Below are 20780 nucleotides of genomic sequence, written 5' to 3'. Positions count from 1 at the left end.
TCAAACTCGAATTGTAAAAAATTCAGAGTGCTGTAGTTAGAAGCTGATGGCTTGCACCCAATGCCATCTGCTCCTTCGACAGTCTGAAGATAAATCAGTTTATTTTTGCATTCCGGATGGAAAATTGTTTCCATAGTAAGTAGATCCACTCTTACCAGTTATTAACTTTAAAAGGATATAAAAGGAGCATAGTGCTCATTCCAGATTTATACACTCTGTGCCGAAGCAGATTTAATGGACCTGATAAAGTAAAAGCAGGTTAACTGTACTAAGAGCTTGTTATATGGAAAATCAATTTTAATGCCATAAGTTTTTGAAACTCTTTTACTATTAGGCTACATTGTATATGTTTTTTTTCAGTTTTAAAACACCATACTTTAAATGCCTTATAGAGTCAACTGAAGTACTGAATTAGATGGGAAAGTCTGTTGCATGGTAGCCTTTTTGTCTAGATGAGTTCCCCAGAGAGACATCAGTGGTTTCCTGTATATTCTAAATTAAAGTCCATCTTCATAGTTTTGAGAAAGTATTAAACTAAATCTTCTTGGTACCGGGTAACTGGAAACAAATTATTTCAGGATAAGTCATACAACCTAATGTCTGCAAAGTAAAAGCTACAGCGACAGCAGCAAAAAGTGACTGCTATGAAGTAAAAATAGAAGCAATGTGCTGAGTGAAAATACAAAGAGTTCCTTGCGGTTCTATAAACTAAACAATTATTTTGTTAGATTGTTAAAGTAACAAACAGACCAGTGTTATTTTATACAATATATTCACTACATTCCACTGTAATACATTTGCTACTCTGATTAGCAGGGGCACTTGTTTACTATAATGAACACTTGTTTACTTCTCCTTTAAAACTCTGAGTACCAAAAGTTATTTTAAAATTAAGTTTCGAAAATCAGAATGCAGTTGGGAAATATTTACTTAGAAAAAACCTCACATATAGTTTTTCTACTCAAGGCAAAATACCAGCAGCTGACCACAAAAATGAAAAGTTCAGTAATAACCTAAGTCTGATTAACTAAAGAAATATATCTGAAACAAGATTTAAGGTAAGGGGCAGGAGGTTTAGAGGGGATTTGAGGAAATTTATTTTCACCCAGAAGGTGGGGGTATCTGGAACTCATTGCTTAAAAGGGCGGTAGAGGCGGGGTAGACAACATTTAAGAGATATTTCGATGAACACTTGAAACACCATAACATTACAAGGCTACGGGCCAAGTGCTAGAAAATGGGATTAGAGTGGATAGGGGCTTGTTGACCAGCGTGGACATGATGGGCCGAAGGGCCTCTTTCCATGCTGTAAAACTCTGACTGTGACTCTATAACTCACAGGTCCTAAATTGTAAAAAGCAAATTTAGTACTGTTAGGGAGATCTTCCCTCAGAGCGACACACTAATGGTGAGGCAAAGGTGGAACCCTTTGAATAATTTAACCAATAGTTTGGTGCAGTGATGAAGGCACTGTTGGGCCTTTCTCAATGGATGAGCTAGAGCCTTGTTTCTCTAGCTTGAGATAAAAACAAGTGAGCATGGCATTGTTATAAAAGTTTTCAATCACAAATATTTTATCTATTTTTTGAGCTGAATCCGGGGAGACAGTAGAGCATTCTGAATTGTGACAAATTGAATTATTACAGTTATTCCCTAAAATTCCCTTGAATTTTTCCCAATTGCTGAAAGGTTTTCTGATATCTGGTTACAGTGGCCTATGAGTAATTACAAGTAATCATTAGAATGGACTCTTTCAATAAATAATTAATGTAAAATGTTCTTTCTAAATGTATTTTAGGACATTTTTCAGATTCCAAAATGAATAATAAAGGTTTTTTTGCAGCACTATAAGTGCGACTAATACTATAAATCTTGATATAATATATTGAAATGTTATGGGTAGAATAATAGATCTAATATGGTAATAAATCTATTCAATAAATTATTTTGAAAGATTAATCAATTAGTTAAAGCAAGGAGCATTTTACAAATCTATCTTCTATGAATGAAATATATCTATAGCATACACCTGAAGTATGATGATATTTTAAAAGATTTTGATTTAAGTGACGTGAATATAACTATTGGAAAATACATAGCTGATGGTTGTGCTTAAATTATTTACACCATAAGTTGGCATGGCCACAAATGTAATTATTTGCCCAGGTTTAGAACTGTTATGAAATATTATGATATAGCTGTCATTGGTGCCTGCTAAATATTTCATAGTTATTTTAGCCAATGTTCAAATTGGTACTTTTTAACCACACCCAAAAAGAGTAAGAGATGACTTGATAGAGATATTCAATTTAATGAACATTTATGATGGGATATATAGTGATAGATGACTTGCATTGATCAATGAGAGAAAAAAAAAGAACGTATTTAAGATAATTGCAAAAGGAACTAATGGGTAGTTGAGGAAAAACTTCTTTCCACAAAGTGAGGTTAGAATGCCAAAGTTTCTACTACAAACCTTTGTTGAAGCCAAATCCATGGGTTGGAATTTCAGCGAGTCGGGATGACTTGGAAGCCCCTTAAAAATGGCGGATGTGTCCTGATTCCAGGGTTTCTAACCCCATTTCTGCAATTTCCAATTTTTAGGAATGCCTTTTAAGACTGCAGGCTGGTTTAGGTCACATGCCTGCATCCTGCATTCCCACCCTGGCCATCTCCATTGTAGGGATAGGCATGTCCTAGTCCTCTGCAATTTTCATGGAGTCAGGCTGACTTGTTCAAAGAATCAAGGTTCACAGCACCTCAGAGGTGTCATAAACCATAGTCTGCATGAGGGAACATTTTGAAGGTAAGTTCAAAAGGTCCTCCTCATGACCCCCATGCCAACCTATGCCACCCGACCACCACCCCCCCATGGCTTCTCATGCCCCCATGCCAACACCCAGAGCTGTCAAGCAAGCAATGTTTTCCCTGGATCTCAGGTGTTTCAACAGGCTAATGGGTTTTTGGGCTCTCAGCCAAGCCTCATTATGTAATTTTTGGCTGAGCGCTCAGACATCTATTAGAGTATTAAAACACCCAAGCCCCGAGAAAAACATTGCTTGATTGACAGCTCTGGTTTTCTCATCTATACTGTCAATTGCACAATGTTTATTTTACGTAAGATAAAGAGGTTCAAGTGCTAGCGGTTTCAGCTGTTGATCCTCTGAAGGGATCTGGATGATTGACACTTTTATTGGCCTGTAGTAAAAAGGATTTTTTTTAAGAAAGTGGAACATTGTCAATGAATTACCTTTTTTTAATGGTTTTTTAATGCATCATATTGTCACTACAGGATTAATTGATTCTATACAGTGTATAGTGGGTGAATGGGCATGGAAGTGCCATAGATTGGCATGGGGGCATAAGGGATGGTTTGGGAGGCATACCTTGGCATGGGGGCATGAGCAGGCATGGGTAGTGGGTAGGTGTCATGAGGTGGCATGGATGGGGCATGGGCAGTGTGTGGAGGTGAGGGGGTGTGAGGGCTGGAGGGCCTTTCTGTTTATATTATAACAGGGATGAATTCCCACAGCACCGAGGTGGGCCTTTTGAATAGCCCACCTACGCATCCAGCATCTCCTGTGGCCACCTCTGAACTTTTTCCCAAGTTGGTAGGCCCGACTCTCCTCCAACCTCCCACCCCAACCCCCCCACCCCCTTCCCCCGCAGCCGCAACGAAAATTCCAAGCTTGTGAGCACTTTCGAGGTGGGCAGGCGGAGTAGGGAATTTTCCCGACTCCCACTTCCCACCTCAAGAATGAAAATTCAGCCCCATAAATCTTTTTAAAAAGAAATTATGTGGTTGCAAAAGAAAATTGTCAAAGTTATTGGATTGAGAAATAAAGTGGGGCTAGACTAGGTGGCTCACCACAAGAAAAATATTGGTGAAGACTGCTGTGTCAAAAAGTTTATTTCTCTCGTGTAGCACTCTGAAAATCTATGACATAATGCTCATGTCTGTAGCAAATGATTCCAAGATCTCTTTTATACCATTGCTGCTCAATCTCAATTTCCTTATACTTTGCTTTTCTAACAGAAAGCCATAATTCATTCTCAGCCTTAAGAACATAAGAAATAGGAGCAGAATTAGGCCATTCAGCTCTTCAAGCCCGTTCTGTCATTCAATGAGATCTTTACTCATTTTACTTTACTTTTGAATCTTTACTCATTCTCTGAGATTTCAATCATTGCAGTAGCCCAAGCAAAGCATGTTGTAAAAAGACAAGAGCACGCTGGCAGCGAGGTAAAATTCCACATTTAGAAATTTAATGCATCCTCATTAAGTTGGATATTTTCCTACTCAATAATTGACATTGTGCAGAAAACAAAATCCACACAGCTAAATATAGAGTGGACAATTCAGGCTGACAAAAATGTGATCAAAGCCCAGGTTTTCTGTCAACATCCAGGTCATATTTGGTGAAAAATAGACAGGAACTTTATTGTTTGTGATGATGATGATAACCCATTCTACATGTAATTGAAAGAGTAACAGTAAATACTGCATAAATGTATTAGTATGCCTACATTGTAGTTTGGGTAGAAATGTATAATATTGTATTAACAGACCTAGAACAACTTTTAAACACATTCTTAATTTTATTGGGTTATAATATTTCTAGAAATAATGGAAAGTTTACAAATCTTTAAGTAAAGAAGTAATTAGTTTTAAAGGGCTAATCTTGATAAGCATCCAACTTTATGCAGTTATATAGTGTGGTTTTCATTTTGTGCCCTAGGGTCAGTGGACTTTCTCCATTCATGGGTGATAATGACAATGAAACTCTTGCCAATGTAACGTCTGCTACCTGGGATTTTGATGATGATGCCTTTGATGAAATTTCGGATGATGCCAAAGACTTCATTGACAATCTACTGAAAAAAGACATGAAGTAAAGCTTTTCATTTGCAATATCTTGGATTTAATTTTTAATTTTAATAAATTGTTTTTCAATTGTCATTCAAGATACCAATGTTATGCTGAAAAAAGTAATCAAGATCATGTCTTAAAACTCTACCATAAATGTTCATACATCACCAGACATCGAATGAACTGTGATCAGTGTCTTGAACACAAGTGGCTGAAAAAAGATGTTAAAAACATGGCAGTGAAAAAGCTTTCAAAGGAAAGAATGAAGAAGTACATGGCCAGGAGGAAATGGCAGGTACAACTGACGATAAAAAACAGTAAATGTAATAACCGAATCACTGACAAATACACAAATATGTCAAGAGATATTAGATAAATTGCAGAAAGGTAGCATATTATTTTTTTTCTCTTTTTTTCTCCTTCCTTCCTGAAGATGCTGATTCAAACTATTCACCCAAATGATGCAACCCTCTGATACATTACCCAAATGACCATTATTCATGGATGAGCCTGAGCAGTTAGTATTCATAGGCCTGGCATCACAACTATCCTCACCTCACATTCTCCACCAGAGATTACTAGATAATGAACATGAGTGAGCATATGTTTCTCCCTCCCTAATCCAGATCAACATTAGCTGCTGAACTCATCACAAACCAAAGACTGAATCTGAGAATTTCTTGGCCTTTATGGAAAGTGGGGTTATTCTTGTTGAATGAAGCATTTCCAATTTTTAACATCCCTGTCAGCATGAAGAATTATCAACTCAGGCACAAGCCAGTAGGATGTATGGAGAAGTTGAATCCACTCTACCCCAGGAATGTTCCTTACCTACCTTACAACACCAGTGTGGAATTTACTATGGGTACCTTCTTTGTGCTTGCACTTTGTGAGATTATTAGTTTAGGAGTTGTGAGCCTACCACCAATTAAGGGATGTGTTGAAACTGTCCAAGCTCATTTAATGTAGTTTTCTTTAACAACCAATACAGAGGCAGTGCCAAACCCGATCTTAGCAACAAAACCACAGTGTATTGTTCCATTTTGCCATACAGTATCTGGGACTGAAAGCTTGTTTCAAGGCATATCATTGTTAGAGATCCAATTTTTCCTTTTGCAATAATAAACAAAGTGCCCTTTTTCCCATTAATCTTCTATTTCCCCCATGAAAGTCATACATTTCCATCTCTTCTATTACAGTTGGAAGATACTGCTATCCATCATAAGTTGGATTGTTTTTCCTTTTTCGGTATTTGCAAATTTTATAGTAATTTGCTTTTCTACTTATTGGTACACAATAGAATTTCTCTCTGACTTCTGCTCGAAATGGCACAAAGTCGCTGGAGCTTCAGGACTACCCACCCAATGCTGGCATTTTGAGGCCAAAACCATCTTCAGGCCCAGATTTTCACTCACGGGTCGAGTGTGCAGAGACGAGAGAACTCCTGGCTCCATGAACCCGACCTTGAAAATGGCTGCCTGGATGTCAGATTTTGAGTGCTGGGCAGGGGGCAAGCTGGGTGAGCCTGGAAGAAGTGAGGAGGCTATGGGTGCAGAGGTGGGCTGGGCAGAAGGCCTGTCACAGGGCTCCAGCACTGTTTCCAAGAAGAAGAAAACATAAAACATCCCTCCAGCTCTCACCCCTCACCACGCCACCCCCCCCCCCACCCATGCCCTATCCAATCCAACCCATGCATCCTTGCCAAGGTATGACACCAAACAACCAATATGGCCCCTTATTCCGCCCCGGCCAAGGTATGCCCCTCCAGACAACCTCTACGGCCCCCCATATTCCCCCACAGAAAATTATGCCCCTGAAACAACCTCTATGGTTCCTCATGCCAAAGTATGTCCCCCAAACAATCCCTAAGGTCCTCATGCCCTCCATGCTAAGATATGCCTCCCACCTTCATACCCTCCATGCCAGCCCATGCCCCTTCATCCACTGCCCTTGCCTTTGCACCTACTATGCTATCTCACCTGTCATCCATCATGGATAGACCTTAAGACCCATGCAGAGATGAGGTGAAATAAAGTTCTATAATATAAAGTACTAAGCGTCTATTGCAGACCACTATATTGACAAAAACACTGTCATTCATAAAAGCCCATTTACTACATTTACATTTCTTCAACTAAATAAAGCCTTATGACAACAAACATTTCATTCAAGTGCACAATTCCTTAAAACAACAAGCAATGGATTTCATAGTCCCACATCAAAGAGTCTATAACCACTTGTAGCTGTGAATCAAACTGTGAAATGGCAAGCATCCTATTATGATAATGGGTGGCTGTGAAATCAGTCATGCAGCACCAATCCAATAATGGAAACCCTCAGGCTTATGTCAACAGAGTTAAATAGCAAGCAATCAAGGATTCAATGGACAGGATGTTTAAATGAGATTGACAGCTCCCTTTGACAGGGTCCTCTAGACAGTTTTTTACAGGTCCCTTTGACAGGTCTTCTTGACACTTTTGACAGGTCCCTTTGTCAGGCCCTTGTGATAGGTGCTTCGGACAGTTTTGACGGTTTATTTTTACATGTCCATTGATGGTTTCAATGAGCCTGACATTAATGAGTATATGCACTTTTTATGCACATTTATGCCTACTTTTAACAATTCCAAAGGGCACGTGATATACCCCAAAGAGCACCTGACCTCCATCAAAGGTATCCCCAGGCCATATCCAAAGGGGTACCTTACTTCTCAAACAAAATTCAAAATTTCAAAAACAAATTCACAAAGTTCAGACCTACTCTTACCAGATCTAAACTTCAGGTTTCACACTTCAGGGGTACCAAAATCTCACTTCAGTGGAGGCAGCTGATAATTTAAGTGACCCGCTGCCTCCATAAAATACACACGTACAAAATGCACGCTGCCCCCATTCCCACCCCAAGAAAGCTAGTGTATTTCCCTGATTTGCGTAACAAAGCTTCCTCCTGGCTGTTGCAGGCAGGCGGCTTGCCCATTTACAGGCCTGCCTGAAATTTGCATCGAGTGAGCAAGAGCGTCGAGATTTTCCATCCCTTTGAATTCCAGCTGCTGGCCATCCATTTCCCAAGCTAGAAATGGACAGACAGTGGTTGAAAGGTGTCCCTAGTAAACTTTGATAAGTTACTGAGCAATGCACAGTGCACCATTTGTAATACATTTTATCCTTCCTCAAACAAAATTTGTATGGAAATTTCACGTTATTCAATTCTTTTGTGATTTATAGAAAACAGGGCATGCAGTGAGGGCAATAGGGCGGCTGTCCTCTATGGCAATGCTAGCTGGTCTAAGTGGGAAGAAGTCCTCACAGGGAAACATGCCCACCAGTCCTCCAGATTCCGCTGAAAAGCTAGAAACCGAAGGTAAATAAAAATCATGGCTTTTGGATATTTTTTCAAGATTAAGTTATGATTACATTAAGAGCAGAAATCTTTAACACAGCCGTGAGATTAAAATGTTTGTCATTTCTATCTTTATATTTCGATAGTCACATTTCCTCACAAATTACAACACCTAGCCAGTAACTGGATGAGTAATAAGCTCTTTAGAACTGAAATGTTGCCTTAAAATAAGAAACCTGGCATGGTGATCCAAGCATCTGGCCTATGCCTAAAAAGCTTCTGTTGGCACAACCAGTATTTGCAACATGTGAGGAATAAAAAGAGTCCTGAAGCTGCGGATGGTGTTGATGGAAGGAAATAAACTGATAAAACAGAGTGATTCCCCTACAATTAGAAGAAAACTAAAATCTTAAACCTTTACCAGATACCGTTAAATCCAAGACAATCTTCCATCTTTTCAATCCAATGAGTTCCCTTAAGAGTTTTTATGAGCTATTGGTCAACATTTATTAAAAACAATGGCCTGGATTTTTGCTTCCTGGTTTGCTGTCTGTGAGAATACTACAAGAGATAAGTAGCTTTCCCTGCTTGATGATTGTGAAACTCTCAGTGTGCACCATCATTACTCCTCTGAAACTGACAGCAATTTCTAAAGGCTGCACATGTGCAGTGGTCCCATGCTTCTCCTGAGGTCTGTTGAGGTCTATCCAGTGCGCAATCAATTGGAAACCTATGAATTAACAAGAACTTCCAATCTGTATTTTGGATGAGAGATTAAACTGAGGTCCTGTCTACCCTCTCAGGTTGACGCTAAAATTCCCATGGTACTAATTTGAAGAAGAGAAATGGAATTATCCCTGGTGTCCTGACCAATTTTATCCCTCAACCAACATTGCAAAAACAGATTATCTGGTCCTTATTACATTGCTGTTTGTGGTTGTTTGCTATATGGAAATTGGCTGTTGCATTTTCTATATTACAACATTGGCTACAATTCAAAAGTACTTTATTGGCTGTAAGGCACTTTGAGATGTCCAGTCGTCATGAGAAGCGCTAAATAAATGCAAATTTTTCTTTCTTATGCCCTTAGTCTTGCTTTAAAAACCCTTGAAAAAGTTACACCCTGTTGAATGAGATGTAGCTGGGTTTTTAATGGCCTACAAAGTTCAGAATTACTGCTAAACAGCCCCACAGACAAACATTTTATGGTTGTTGAATGTAAAATTTCTGCACTTTAATAAGAAGTTCCAAATATTTTTCAAATAATTTAAGTTTGTTTAAGACGTTTATCTTCTAACTTAATCCCATGTGAATATCCCACACATTTATTTGGCTATCTGTAAAAATTTAAAATTAAAGGTGATGGAATCCAGTAGCTTTTGCTTCTTGGTTTCTGTCGGTGAGAATATGTCAATGTGATTGGCTACTTACCCTGTTCACAATGACATCACTGCTGCTGGGTGCCTGAAGATCCCCTTTGAGCTGATGGCAGAACAAACTGTTGTTGGGGGAGAATAGGCAGAATTTTCCTAAAAAGGTCAGAGTTTCAACAGCGGCTAGAAATGCATGTCGGCAACACACATGACGCCTGACAGGATACCCCCCTTAATTTTATGGGTAGCAGCTCATGAATAAGCTGCTGTTGGGGACAGCCACCTGCCCCCTAGAGCTGCCAGCCCAATCTGAGGGCTGGCTGCTCAGAAGCCTCATCAGTGCCATCAGGATTGGGGGCCTTTGCTGAGGGAGACGAGGGTCCTCCAGTCTACACTGGGTAGGCAGAAGGAAATTTTTAAAAACATAAATATGAAGTTGATGGAGGGAAAGCCCCTCTGAGGTAGTTGCTGGGATTGCCTTCTCTGCTCACAGCCTCCTCTTTGATTATTAAATGCTTCCCCACCAGGCTGCTACTGGGAGGCCGCCTGCATTTAGCTGGCACACCTCACACTTTGGGGGGTCGATCTGCTGCCAACAGCCTGGTAAAATGGCCCTTAATAGGCATTTCAAGTTTAGATTTGTTTCACACCTCCTTGCAGTGGGAAGCCTGTTGGAAGCCAGTCCCCCGTCAATAAAATTTCCTGATGGTGGGACATGGTAGTGGAGCCAATCCAACATGGCTGCCCCGATTTTACTGCTCCCTCGTCATGATCCTGCTTCGTGTGGGATTGTAAAATATGTATAGGTTTCCCTGTGCAGCAGCAATAAATTAAATTGTGATGTGCATTAGTCCGTCTAATCCATTCTTTTGCTCATTACCAACAGTTTAAATTGATTTAAATAGTTTTACATATATTGAAGATTCAGCCTTGTAACTGTGTCTACAACCTTTCCCCAAGTTTCATAGCTAGCACCATATTGCTATCATTTGGAGATTCAGTTTGTGAACTTCAGAAACTTGGTAGCATTGTAGATTTAACATTCCCATTTGGCTGATATTTAGGTCTCAGCCAGTGGAAAATGGGACAACTTAACTGAACAAGTCTCAATATAAATTGGCATTAGGACACATGTTTCAATAAATATGGATTAACAGTAATAATCTTCATTTTCTGGTCAGGCTCTTGACAACTAGTATAACGTGTAATACGTGCCTCAGCTACACCAACATTGGCATTTGCCCAATATGTGCGGGTATTATGGTTTCACATGGTGACCAAAAATGGATATTCTATTTAAATGTTTTGTTTTTCCTTATCTCAGCTGATGAAGCCAAGATGCTTCTTGAGGCAGTTTCTGAAGAAAGGCAAAGCTTTAAGCCTTATTTTTCCAAGACCTTTAAAGACAGTGAAGTTATAGAAGGCAGTGCTGCTCGCTTTGACTGCAAGATCGAGGGTAAATTCACAGATTCTGATTCAGATTCACAATGCATCAGTTGTAGTTTGCAGAATCTTTCATTAAGAAACATATGCTTAGATTTCATTGTAAACCCAGCATGTTTTGTTTATCTTTGTTGGTGAAGAATTGAATTTTTAAGAGGAACCATTGCATTCTCAAATTCATGCATAGAGGTCAAAGCCTTCCTCTATCATGGAACTTTTATCCAGATTATTTGCTGTAAATTTAATGATTCTTGTTGAAAAGATAACTGAAAAATCAACACAAAGTCCCATTGGAATATCAAAATGTTAAATTACCATTCCTGCAATAAAGCTGTATTTGTTTTTAGATAAGTGCTATAAGAGACATAAAACTATAAAAGTTTACAGAGGCCTTATGGCCCACTTTTACTAGAGCAACCCAAAAGTAATCCCTATACCCTACTTTCTCCCCGTGGCCCTGTATCTTCCCCTGTTTAAAATTTATCCAGTTTTCTCTTGAAAGATGTTATTGTCTCTGCCTCAGTCACTCTGTGTGGCAATGTGTTCCATAATTTAACAACCCAATACATAAAGAAATTTCTCCTCAACCTATCTTCACTCTCCTAGTAATAATTTTACATTTACAATGATCAGCACAGACTGCCAAACAGAGGAAATAGTTGTCCTATTCACACTAATGAAAGCAGTTGTAACTTTAAATATTTCTATTAAATCTCTACGTCACCTCTGCTTGAGTGGAAATACTTCCAGTATTTCAAATCTGACCTTATAACTATAGATTTACATCCCTCGCATCACCCTGCTGAATAGTACATAATTTCTTCAATCTGTACAATGTTCTTTTGCCTTTTTTGTTCCCTGTACATCAGGCAACTCACTGTCCACTGCTGCTACATTTCCTCTACATCCAATGCCTAATTTTTTTAAGAGGTCTCTTGTTGAACAGTTTGTGAAAATTCATATACTTTACATCTTGTCAATTCATTTGTCAATTCAGTTAAACTACCTCTTCACAGAATTCCATTAAATCTGTCAATCACAACTTGCCTTTACAAGTCCACTGGCTGTCCTTGATTAACTCATGCATTCCAAAATGCTCATGAATTTTATCTAAAATTACGGATTCCAACAGCTTATGTAAAACCTGTACTAAAACAGCAACTTGCATTTAAATGGCATCTTTAACATAGTAAAATATACCAGCAGCGTTATCAAACAAAATTTAACGTCAAGCCACATAAGGCAAAAACTTGGTCAAAGAGCTTGAGTTTAAGAAATGCCTTTAAAAAGGAGTGATATATATAGAGGTGGAGATGTTTGGGGAGGAATCCAGAGCTTATGGCCTAGGCAGCCGAGGGCACAGCTGCCAATGGTGGAACAATTAAAAATTAGAGATGAGCAGAAGGCCAGAACTGGAGGAGCACAGAGAAAGCAAGGTGTTTAAGGCTGGAGGAGATCAAGGAATAGGGAGGGAAAAGGCTCCTGTCTGCAATATCCTAAGCAATAAGCATTTGTTGTAGTTGAGTGGAGAGGGAAATGCATCAAAACATTATTTCCTGGTTGTTACATTTTTTTCCTTGTCTTGCTTTGTACTGAGTACTAGCCATATAACATTTCGGGCTGGATATTATGGACCCCCTGCCAGTAAGTTTGAAGGCTGCAGGCTCATATAAAGCAGTGCATTTAATGGCCACTTAAGTACTTCATCCCACCTCTGCTGCCACTTTATCCACGGCAGAGAGAGGTCCACGTCAGATGGGTAGCCTGGCAGCTTTTGCTGTGCAGGCTGGTGTAAGGATTTTGAAGATGAGGGTGTGAATAGAGGTATTGCTGGGCCAAGAGCAAATATAGATCAACCATTGATGGGTGAATGGGTCTCCTTTTCTCACTCCTTAAGAAAACACTTGGTGTGCATCCCTCCACCAATGGTGGCTGTGCCTTCAGCCATCTAGGTCCTAATTTCTGAATCTCCATCCCAAATGGCTACATTTCTCCATTCCGTCTGCTCCTTTAAGACAGTGCTGAAAACCTACCTCTTTGATCAAATGTTTGATCAAGCTGTTCCAATACACTGCAACAATGGCATCTACCTAACAATGTGGAAAATTGCCCAGGAATGTCCTGTTCACAAAAAGCAGGACCAATCCAAACCAGCCAATTACTTCTCTGTCAGTCTGCTCTCGATCATCAGCAAAGTCACAGCAGGTACCGTCAGCGCTGCTATCAACTGGCACTTACACAGCAATAAGCTGTTCAACAATGGGTTCCACCAGGGGGCTCAGCTCCTGACTTCGTTAAAGCCTTTATCCAAACATGGTCAAAAGAGCTAAACTCAAGAGGTGAGGTGAACGTGACTGCCCATGAAGGCATTGTGGGAGATCAGTTAGCCCAGCCCCCGGATATTGCTGCGGGAGTTGCTCAGGGTAGTGCCCTAAGCCCAACCATTTCATCAATGGACCTTCCTTCCATCATAAAGCCGAAAGTGAGATGTTAATTGATGATTGCACAATATTCAGCACCATTCATGACTCCTCAAATACTGAAGCAGTCCATGTCCATATGCAGCAAGACCTGGACAATATCTAGGCTTGGGTTGATAAGTGGCAAGTAACATTTGCACCACACAAGTACCAGTCAATGAACATCTCCAAAAAGAGAGAATCTAACTATCACCCCTTGACATTCAATGCCATCACCATCACTGAATCTGCCATCAACATCCTGGGTGTTACCATTGACCAGAAACTGAACTGGACCAACCATATAAATACTGTGCTAACAAGAGCAGGTCAGAGCCTGCAATTCTGTTCCAAATAAGTCACCTCCTTCCAGTCAAAAGCCACCATCTACAAGGCACAAGTCTGGAATGTGATGGAATACTCTCCACTTGCCTGGATGAGTGCAGCTCCCACAACACTCAAGAAGCTGGACACCATCCAGGACAAAACAGCCCACTTGAACAGTACCCCAACCACCACCTTAAACATTCACTCCCTTCACTGGAGCACAGTGGCAGCAGTGCATACAATCTACAAGATGCACTACAGCAACTCGTCAAGCCTCCTTTGACAGCACTTTTCAAACCTGTAACCTCTACCACCTGAAAGGACAAGGGCAGCAGACACATTTGAACACCACCACCTCCAAATTCCCTTCCAAGCCACACATCATACTGATATGGAACTATGTTGTCATTCCTTCACTGTAAGTGGGTCAAAATCATGGAACTCCTTTCCTAACAGCACTCTGGGTGTACCTACACCACATGGACTGCAGTGGTTCAAGGTGGCGGCTCACCACCACCTTCTCAAGGGCAATTAGGGATGTTCCTTGCCAGTGATGCTCACATCCCATGAACGAATCAAAAAATAGCTTGATGACTTGCCCTAAACTCTTTTTCCTTAGTTCAATTTTTGTCTGATTATGCTCTTGTGAAGCAGCTAGGGCCATTTTATTATGTTAAAGGTGCCATATAAGTGCAAGTTATTGTTGTTGTACTGTGTTGACTAGTCTCCGGTGCCAATGCACAATTTGCAAGCATCTAAACTTCACGTTCAAAACCTCTGCTATCTTCAAATATCCAATAATGGTTGGCTACAATAATATCAGTTATAAAATCATATAAGTTCAATTAATTAAAAACTCCTGCCTGCAGTACCCCGAGAGATAAGCATTTGTTGTAGTTGAGTGGAGAAAGAAACTCGCCAAAACATTATTTTCTGGTTATTACATTTTTTTTCTTGTCTTGCTTTGTACTGGGCACTAGCCATATAACATTTCAGGCTGGACCCCCTGCCAGTAAGTTTGAAGGCTGCAGGCTCATAAAAAGCAGCACATTTAATGGCCACTTAAATACTTCATCCCACCTCCACTGCTATTTTACCCACAGCAGGGGAGGTTCAGTCAGATGGGTAGCCTGACAGCTTTTGCTGTGCTGGCTGGTGTCAGGCAAGGGGGCTGTGCCCACTAGAGGCATCCCCCTCACCACTCCCAAAAGTCATACCCCCCACTTAACTCTCCCCACCCAGCCTCTCAATCCAGGCACCCCACTCCCCTCACCCCACCCACTGGGGTTTGCCAGCCAGGCCCTGCCAATACCCCAGACTGACCTTGAAGACTTGTCCCATAACCTCCTTGGTTTGGGGAGTGGTTGTACTCCCAGCAGTAGCCACTGCTCGAACCTGGCACTGCTGGGGCTACAGAGCTGCCAGTCAATCAGATTGGCAAGCAGCTCTCTAAAGCAGGACTTCCTCCCCAGATGGGGGTGGAAACCTCATCCTGAGTCAATTAACACCCCTCCAAATGTAAAATGGCTGCAGGGCAGCCTTTTTTTTTTGGTGAGTGGGGTCCACAGAACTTTTAGTTTCTTGGGTTTTTTTTTAAAGATTTTTGTATGGCCTGGAAGAACAGAATTCCATGCAGTAGTGAATCAATTTTCCTCCTCAACAGACTGATAAGCTGCAGCAGAATGCCTGTTTATCCCCTACATCTCACCCAAAAAAGGTTAATGCGGTCCAAGTCTGAAAGTGGTCTGTTTCCCTGGATTGTCTCTTTAGGCTGGTACTGCAGGTGTACCAGCAATATTGCTCCCATTCAACCAACCAAATTGCCTCCACCTCTAAATGTAAACATTTTTATGGGAAGAATTCTCCCCCCATCAGGGGAGAAGTGCAGGAGCGGGCACAGGCAGGCGCGCCTCCTATCGGCACCTCCAATCGGGGGCATGCCACCATTTTACATGGGGGGGGCCAATTAAGGCACGCCCAGCATGACATCCACCAAGAAGTGCTGTGCGTCCCTGTGGGGGGGGGGGGGGAATACACTCAGCCGAGATGCACACGAAAGAGCACACTGACCTCCCTGAGGCTAAGTGCTGCCTCAGGGAGATCGGCTCCAAATTTAAAAACGCTATAGATACAGAAACAAAATTCCCCTGACATGTTCCCTCATGTGACACTATAACATGAGTTGGGACCTGCCCATCACTTTAACTCAAACATTTATTAAATTTTTAAAAACCCTCATGAACCCTCAACCTGCCTGTGGATGAGGTTCCATGCTTTTTCTGAAACCCGCCAGGGCTCCCAGCCTGCCCGCCAACCCTAAGGTCCATTAATTAGGGTAATTACTTTTTTAGTTGCCTCAATAGGCCGTTGACAGGTGCACAGCTGATTCAGCTGCGGCCCCGCCGACCTGAAAATGGAGATGATGCAGATTGACGTCAGGAGTTCCGCCTGATTTCATCCCACGTCATTTTATGCGTCGGCGAGCGGGCCCCACCCCCTGCTCGCCGACCTACAGATCCTGCCCTATATTTTCCCTGTAAAGTCTCTAAGCCCCTTCCCCTTCACCACCCCCTTTCCCAACCCTACCAATTCCTGATGCCTCAGCAGAATAAATAGAACTAAAGGCACAGTTTTTAGCAATAAATAAGAGCTGCACCTAATTCCATACGGACACCCATATTTCAACCTCCATTGAGCTACGAACTGACGTAATGGGGTATTACATCAAGAGCGAATTGGTATAAGATGGATTAAATACCCTACTTACCTATCTACTTTATGAACTTGGAAAATGGTAATATTCAGAAGCTCCTCCTTAGCAACTACATCGTGCAAACTATCTCTAGCCTGGATCTAATTAGCTACTTATTTCAATGTTGATATATCACGTGTTCATTTCCTACATTTCCTAATATTCCAACATATTATTACAAATATTGTTCTTTTTAATACACACAATCTCTGTTTCAATCAAAAATAGCAACCAACGGTAGAAAATGTGAACTGTGAGCACGAATGAGTACATCCTTAAAGGTTTATCTTTCTGTTCATATCTGAAAGATTTGAGAATGTATATAAAATCATCCAGGGCAATTTTGCATCCATGAATTTGGAAAAAAATCAGTATAATAATTAACTTTATAAAGATAGCAGGCATGACTTCCTGATCATTAAAATTATTGCTCAGAACCTCAAGGGTGAGAATGCAGAATTTTGGAATATGCATTCTCAACATAACAGAAACACTAAAATAAACCATTCCAGGCAAAAGTTCAATCATTTTCAGATAGGAATTATTGTACATTGTAAACTGCACTGAAATATCAATCTGTCAGTAACAACTGGTATTTTTTGAAAAGTAGCTGCATAATTTGTGTATATGAGTATTTCTAACAGTGTAATTGCATATTGTTCATAGGCTACCCTGATCCTGAAGTTATCTGGTTCAAGGGTGAACAGCCTATCAAGGAGTCTCGTCACTACCAAATTGAATATGATGAAGATGGAAACTGCTGTTTGATTATTTCTGAGGTATCTGCACATGATGATGGCAAATATACTTGCAAGGCCATCAACAGCCTAGGAGAAGAAACCTGGACATCTGAGCTTATTGTGGAAGTGATGGAAGAAGGCGAGATGAGTAACACTAAGTCAAAGTAAAAGTGTTGCTTGTTGGGATGAGCCTTTTCTTTGATGTTAGATTCTATACTACTAAAACCCATGTTAAAAAAGGTTTGACTATGCAACATTCTTTGTTCATTTCCAAGGGATGGAAGGTGTTTATGAATATATGCATTCTATGCCTATGAAATCACTATAGAATATTGCAGTCATGCCCAGAGTTTTAAGATTAGAACCCACCCACTTACCTAATGATGGATATATCTCCATGTGACACCACAGCATATGTACTTTATATTCAAGGTTCAGTTTCACCCACATTCACCAATTTACAGCAATAATCACTTTCTTTCTCAGAGGAATTTAGGAATTCTTTGGCCCGAATGCTTCTGAACCAGTTATTTTGAAACCTACCAATTTAATGATTTGGTTCATTGACCCAGTTCTTTGTACATCCCGATTTGCATTTACAGATGTATGAGAGGCCGATGATTTCCTTGTTTATGGATCTCATCCGCCTTCTTCACTTGCAGATATATGGAACTTTCTGTGATCTAAAAGATATTTTAAACACATATTTTGTTTACATTACACTGCACCTTTTACATTTTTTATGTTTTCACATTGCTTTTTATGTGTCACTGATATGGTTTTTGACAATAATACAGTTGATGCTTTTACTGGGTTTGTAACACAGATCTCAGACAGAAGTTCAACACCCCAACTTCTTTTCATCAAGCAACTATTCATTTTTATTTCTACATACACAAAAAATACAGCTTGGTTTATGATTTACAATAAAACCTTAAGAATGTAAACGTCACAGAAATGTAACATTGATTACCAAATCCTTCTGTTTGAAAATTGAACAGAAAATTATTTTTAATATTGTTGTATCACTTTACAATATGCACTTTGAATCTAAAACCAAAATTGAGAATGGAACTCACAAATAATTCAATTTATACAACCTGAATGTAAGGATAATGCCATAAGACATTGCAAAGTGTGTTGTTATATAGTACTGAACTAAAATTCAAGTTGGAGAATAAATAGACTGTGTTTAGCATTGTCTAATCCAGTTGCTTGTTGATGCAGTAGAGAGATCCTGCACTTAAACTCAAAAGTCCTAATTCTCTGAGGTTTCACCCAGAGCATGGAGCTTGGCTGGCAATGAGCACAGATTAGAAAACCCTTCACTTCACATCTTAATTCCCATTGGGCTCAACATTTTAGGTCTAATTTTAATTATTCTTTGTATTTCTAATTACATTTTGTATTATTTGCTTCTGAAAGTTTCCCCACTTTGTCCTTTTTGCTTGGCCAATGTTTTCCTTTATTATTCTTGGTTTCTGCTGACTTTTAAATCATCCCATGCTAATTAGCGAGGTATTCCTTCAGGAGGTCCAAATATATTGCATAACTTAAAGAAGAATTTGGTTGTAAATGAAGAGTTCAACAATTGGAGATGCAGATATACCTGAGCTGCTTTGCCCTGTACCCAGCACTGCCTCCAAGACCAATGTTTTCCACACTTACCTGGACATATCAGAGAGAGAATTCTCTTTGTTCACAAGAGCAACCAATACAGAAATGTATAGGATAACCTGTAAACAGCATTTGGAAGAGGAACAGGTTTTTCAAAGAAGGGAAGGTCACCACAGCATGAAGTTTTCAAGCCACCTCATACTTCCAATACATCACAATGGACACCTGCTGCATCAGGAAGGGGACAATGAATCATTTTCCCTGAGTAGCGGAGGCATCAGCTGTATAGTTCACCTACCTTTCACTGGGTGGCAGACTTTCCTTGAGTAAAATACATTATAGATGGCACCCATGTAGGCATCATGGCATCTCACAGCAAACCCTTGGCCTACTTGTACAGAAAAGGTTTTACTCAATTACAAGAAGGTTTATTCCTCATTTGAAGCCAGTTATAAGGTTGGCTGCATTGCTTCAGTCAGAGACATCACTCCATGCTAATTTCATCTAGAATATTGTACTAAAAATTGAACTTCAGCTACCAATAGGAAGACTTTTCTTGGGTGCACCTGCTGCTGCAAGATCTCCAAGCTTTCAGCACCAAAAGTAGCAGTACTGTCCACATGTTCACCCATATCATTGTCAACAATGAGTCAATATTTCTGTCAATGCCATAAATTGCCCTTTAATGACAAGCTGCAGCCTATGGTGAGGTTTACCATTTAATTCAGGTTAGGGGAGGTAATCCTGCTCAAAAATTCAACAAGATCCACCCTCTGTGCCAATTCAGTCAAGTCTATAATGGACCAACTCAGCCACCTTTGCTATCATTAGAAAATCAAGGTTGTTGTATTAACATGAGACCATGTTAGACTACACCCTGTGTAAATTTGATCTGAACCAGTATCGCACCTCCAAATTTGAATTGATACTGTGCCAAAAAGTTAAAATTGCTGACCATGGGTTAGTTGCAAAGTGCATGCATCATAATTATTGTTGTGTCATATTCATATCTAAGCTTACAATGTATATAATGCTGAATGTCACATAACATGTGAAATGAAGTAGTTAAGTCAATTTAAGTTTGGATGATAGACAGCAGCAGTCCAAGTAAAAGGGAGTTATAGTTGAGCATTTTACATTTTAAGTGAGTTGGTTTGGCAACCAATTTGTATTTGGAAGTCATACTAGTTTCCAATCATTTATAATGACATAAATAAACTGTTTTGGATTGTAATAAAAATATTTTCATAATTTAAATTTAAACTTCATATACTACGCATGTCAATACAGTTATAAAACTATAGTTCAGTTACATTTTTCATTGAAGTAATGTGCAGATTATCATTGTTATATATCAAAGAACAACAATTTTTAAACAATTTCTATCACACAAGCACATTTTTGGCTCCCTGTTTCAGGTACTTAAGCTAACCTTGAAATGCCGTACCGTAAGTAATCCTAGTTTCACAACATTATTTTTCAGCAAATGCCATAGCTATTATCCCTGTGATTTATTTTAGCCCGTCACATATATTTTTATTTACTCAAATGCCTTTAAGCATAATAGTTTTTTTATGTTAGCTTATGTATTATTCCTAAAATTTCACTAATGGTCACTTAAATTTCCATTTTGAAGCTGATACATATGTATCCTTACAAGCAAAGTATTTAATTGAATTCCAAGTGATCATTTAGGAACTTACATTGAAAAGATTGTAAAGTACCAGAGAATGCAAAACATAATACTGATCCCTGCTAACTGCTGTTTCTGGAAGTGGTCTCTACAAAATCAATTAGCTTTGGTCAATTCTGACTTTGGACATGGTGTATTTCTGTGAACACAACACATAAGATTAGTAT

At 39.8% G+C, this 20780-nt stretch overlaps 1 protein-coding gene across 1 annotated transcript; it reads left to right on the top strand.

Moving 5' to 3' along the window:
• The first annotated feature begins 36 nt into the window (after positions 1 to 36).
• LOC121284864 (myosin light chain kinase, smooth muscle-like) lies at positions 37 to 20183 on the top strand. The gene is made up of 6 exons (XM_041200697.1): positions 37 to 135; positions 4740 to 4892; positions 5042 to 5165; positions 8095 to 8230; positions 10907 to 11038; positions 17230 to 20183. The coding sequence occupies exons 2-6, from the start codon at positions 4762 to 4764 to the stop codon at positions 17469 to 17471; spliced, it is 765 nt and encodes a 254-aa protein (XP_041056631.1). The 5' UTR covers positions 37 to 135; positions 4740 to 4761; the 3' UTR covers positions 17472 to 20183.
• Positions 20184 to 20780: the final 597 nt, after the last annotated feature.

The sequence above is a fragment of the Carcharodon carcharias genome, chromosome 12 (assembly GCF_017639515.1).
Source record: "Carcharodon carcharias isolate sCarCar2 chromosome 12, sCarCar2.pri, whole genome shotgun sequence".
Lineage (NCBI taxonomy): Eukaryota > Metazoa > Chordata > Chondrichthyes > Lamniformes > Lamnidae > Carcharodon > Carcharodon carcharias.
Note: the sequence above shows the minus strand (reverse complement) of the source record. Positions and strands in the feature narration are given on the sequence as shown.

Excerpts from the sequence above, each read along its gene's own strand:
- LOC121284864 (XM_041200697.1), top strand. The coding sequence starts at position 4,762 with ATGGGTGATAATGACAATGAAACTCTTGCCAATGTAACGTCTGCTACC. Across the intron at positions 4,893-5,041 it reads CTACTGAAAAAAGACATGAA|ACATCGAATGAACTGTGATC; the intron begins GTAAAGCTTTTC and ends ATACATCACCAG. Across the intron at positions 8,231-10,906 it reads TGAAAAGCTAGAAACCGAAG|CTGATGAAGCCAAGATGCTT; the intron begins GTAAATAAAAAT and ends TCCTTATCTCAG.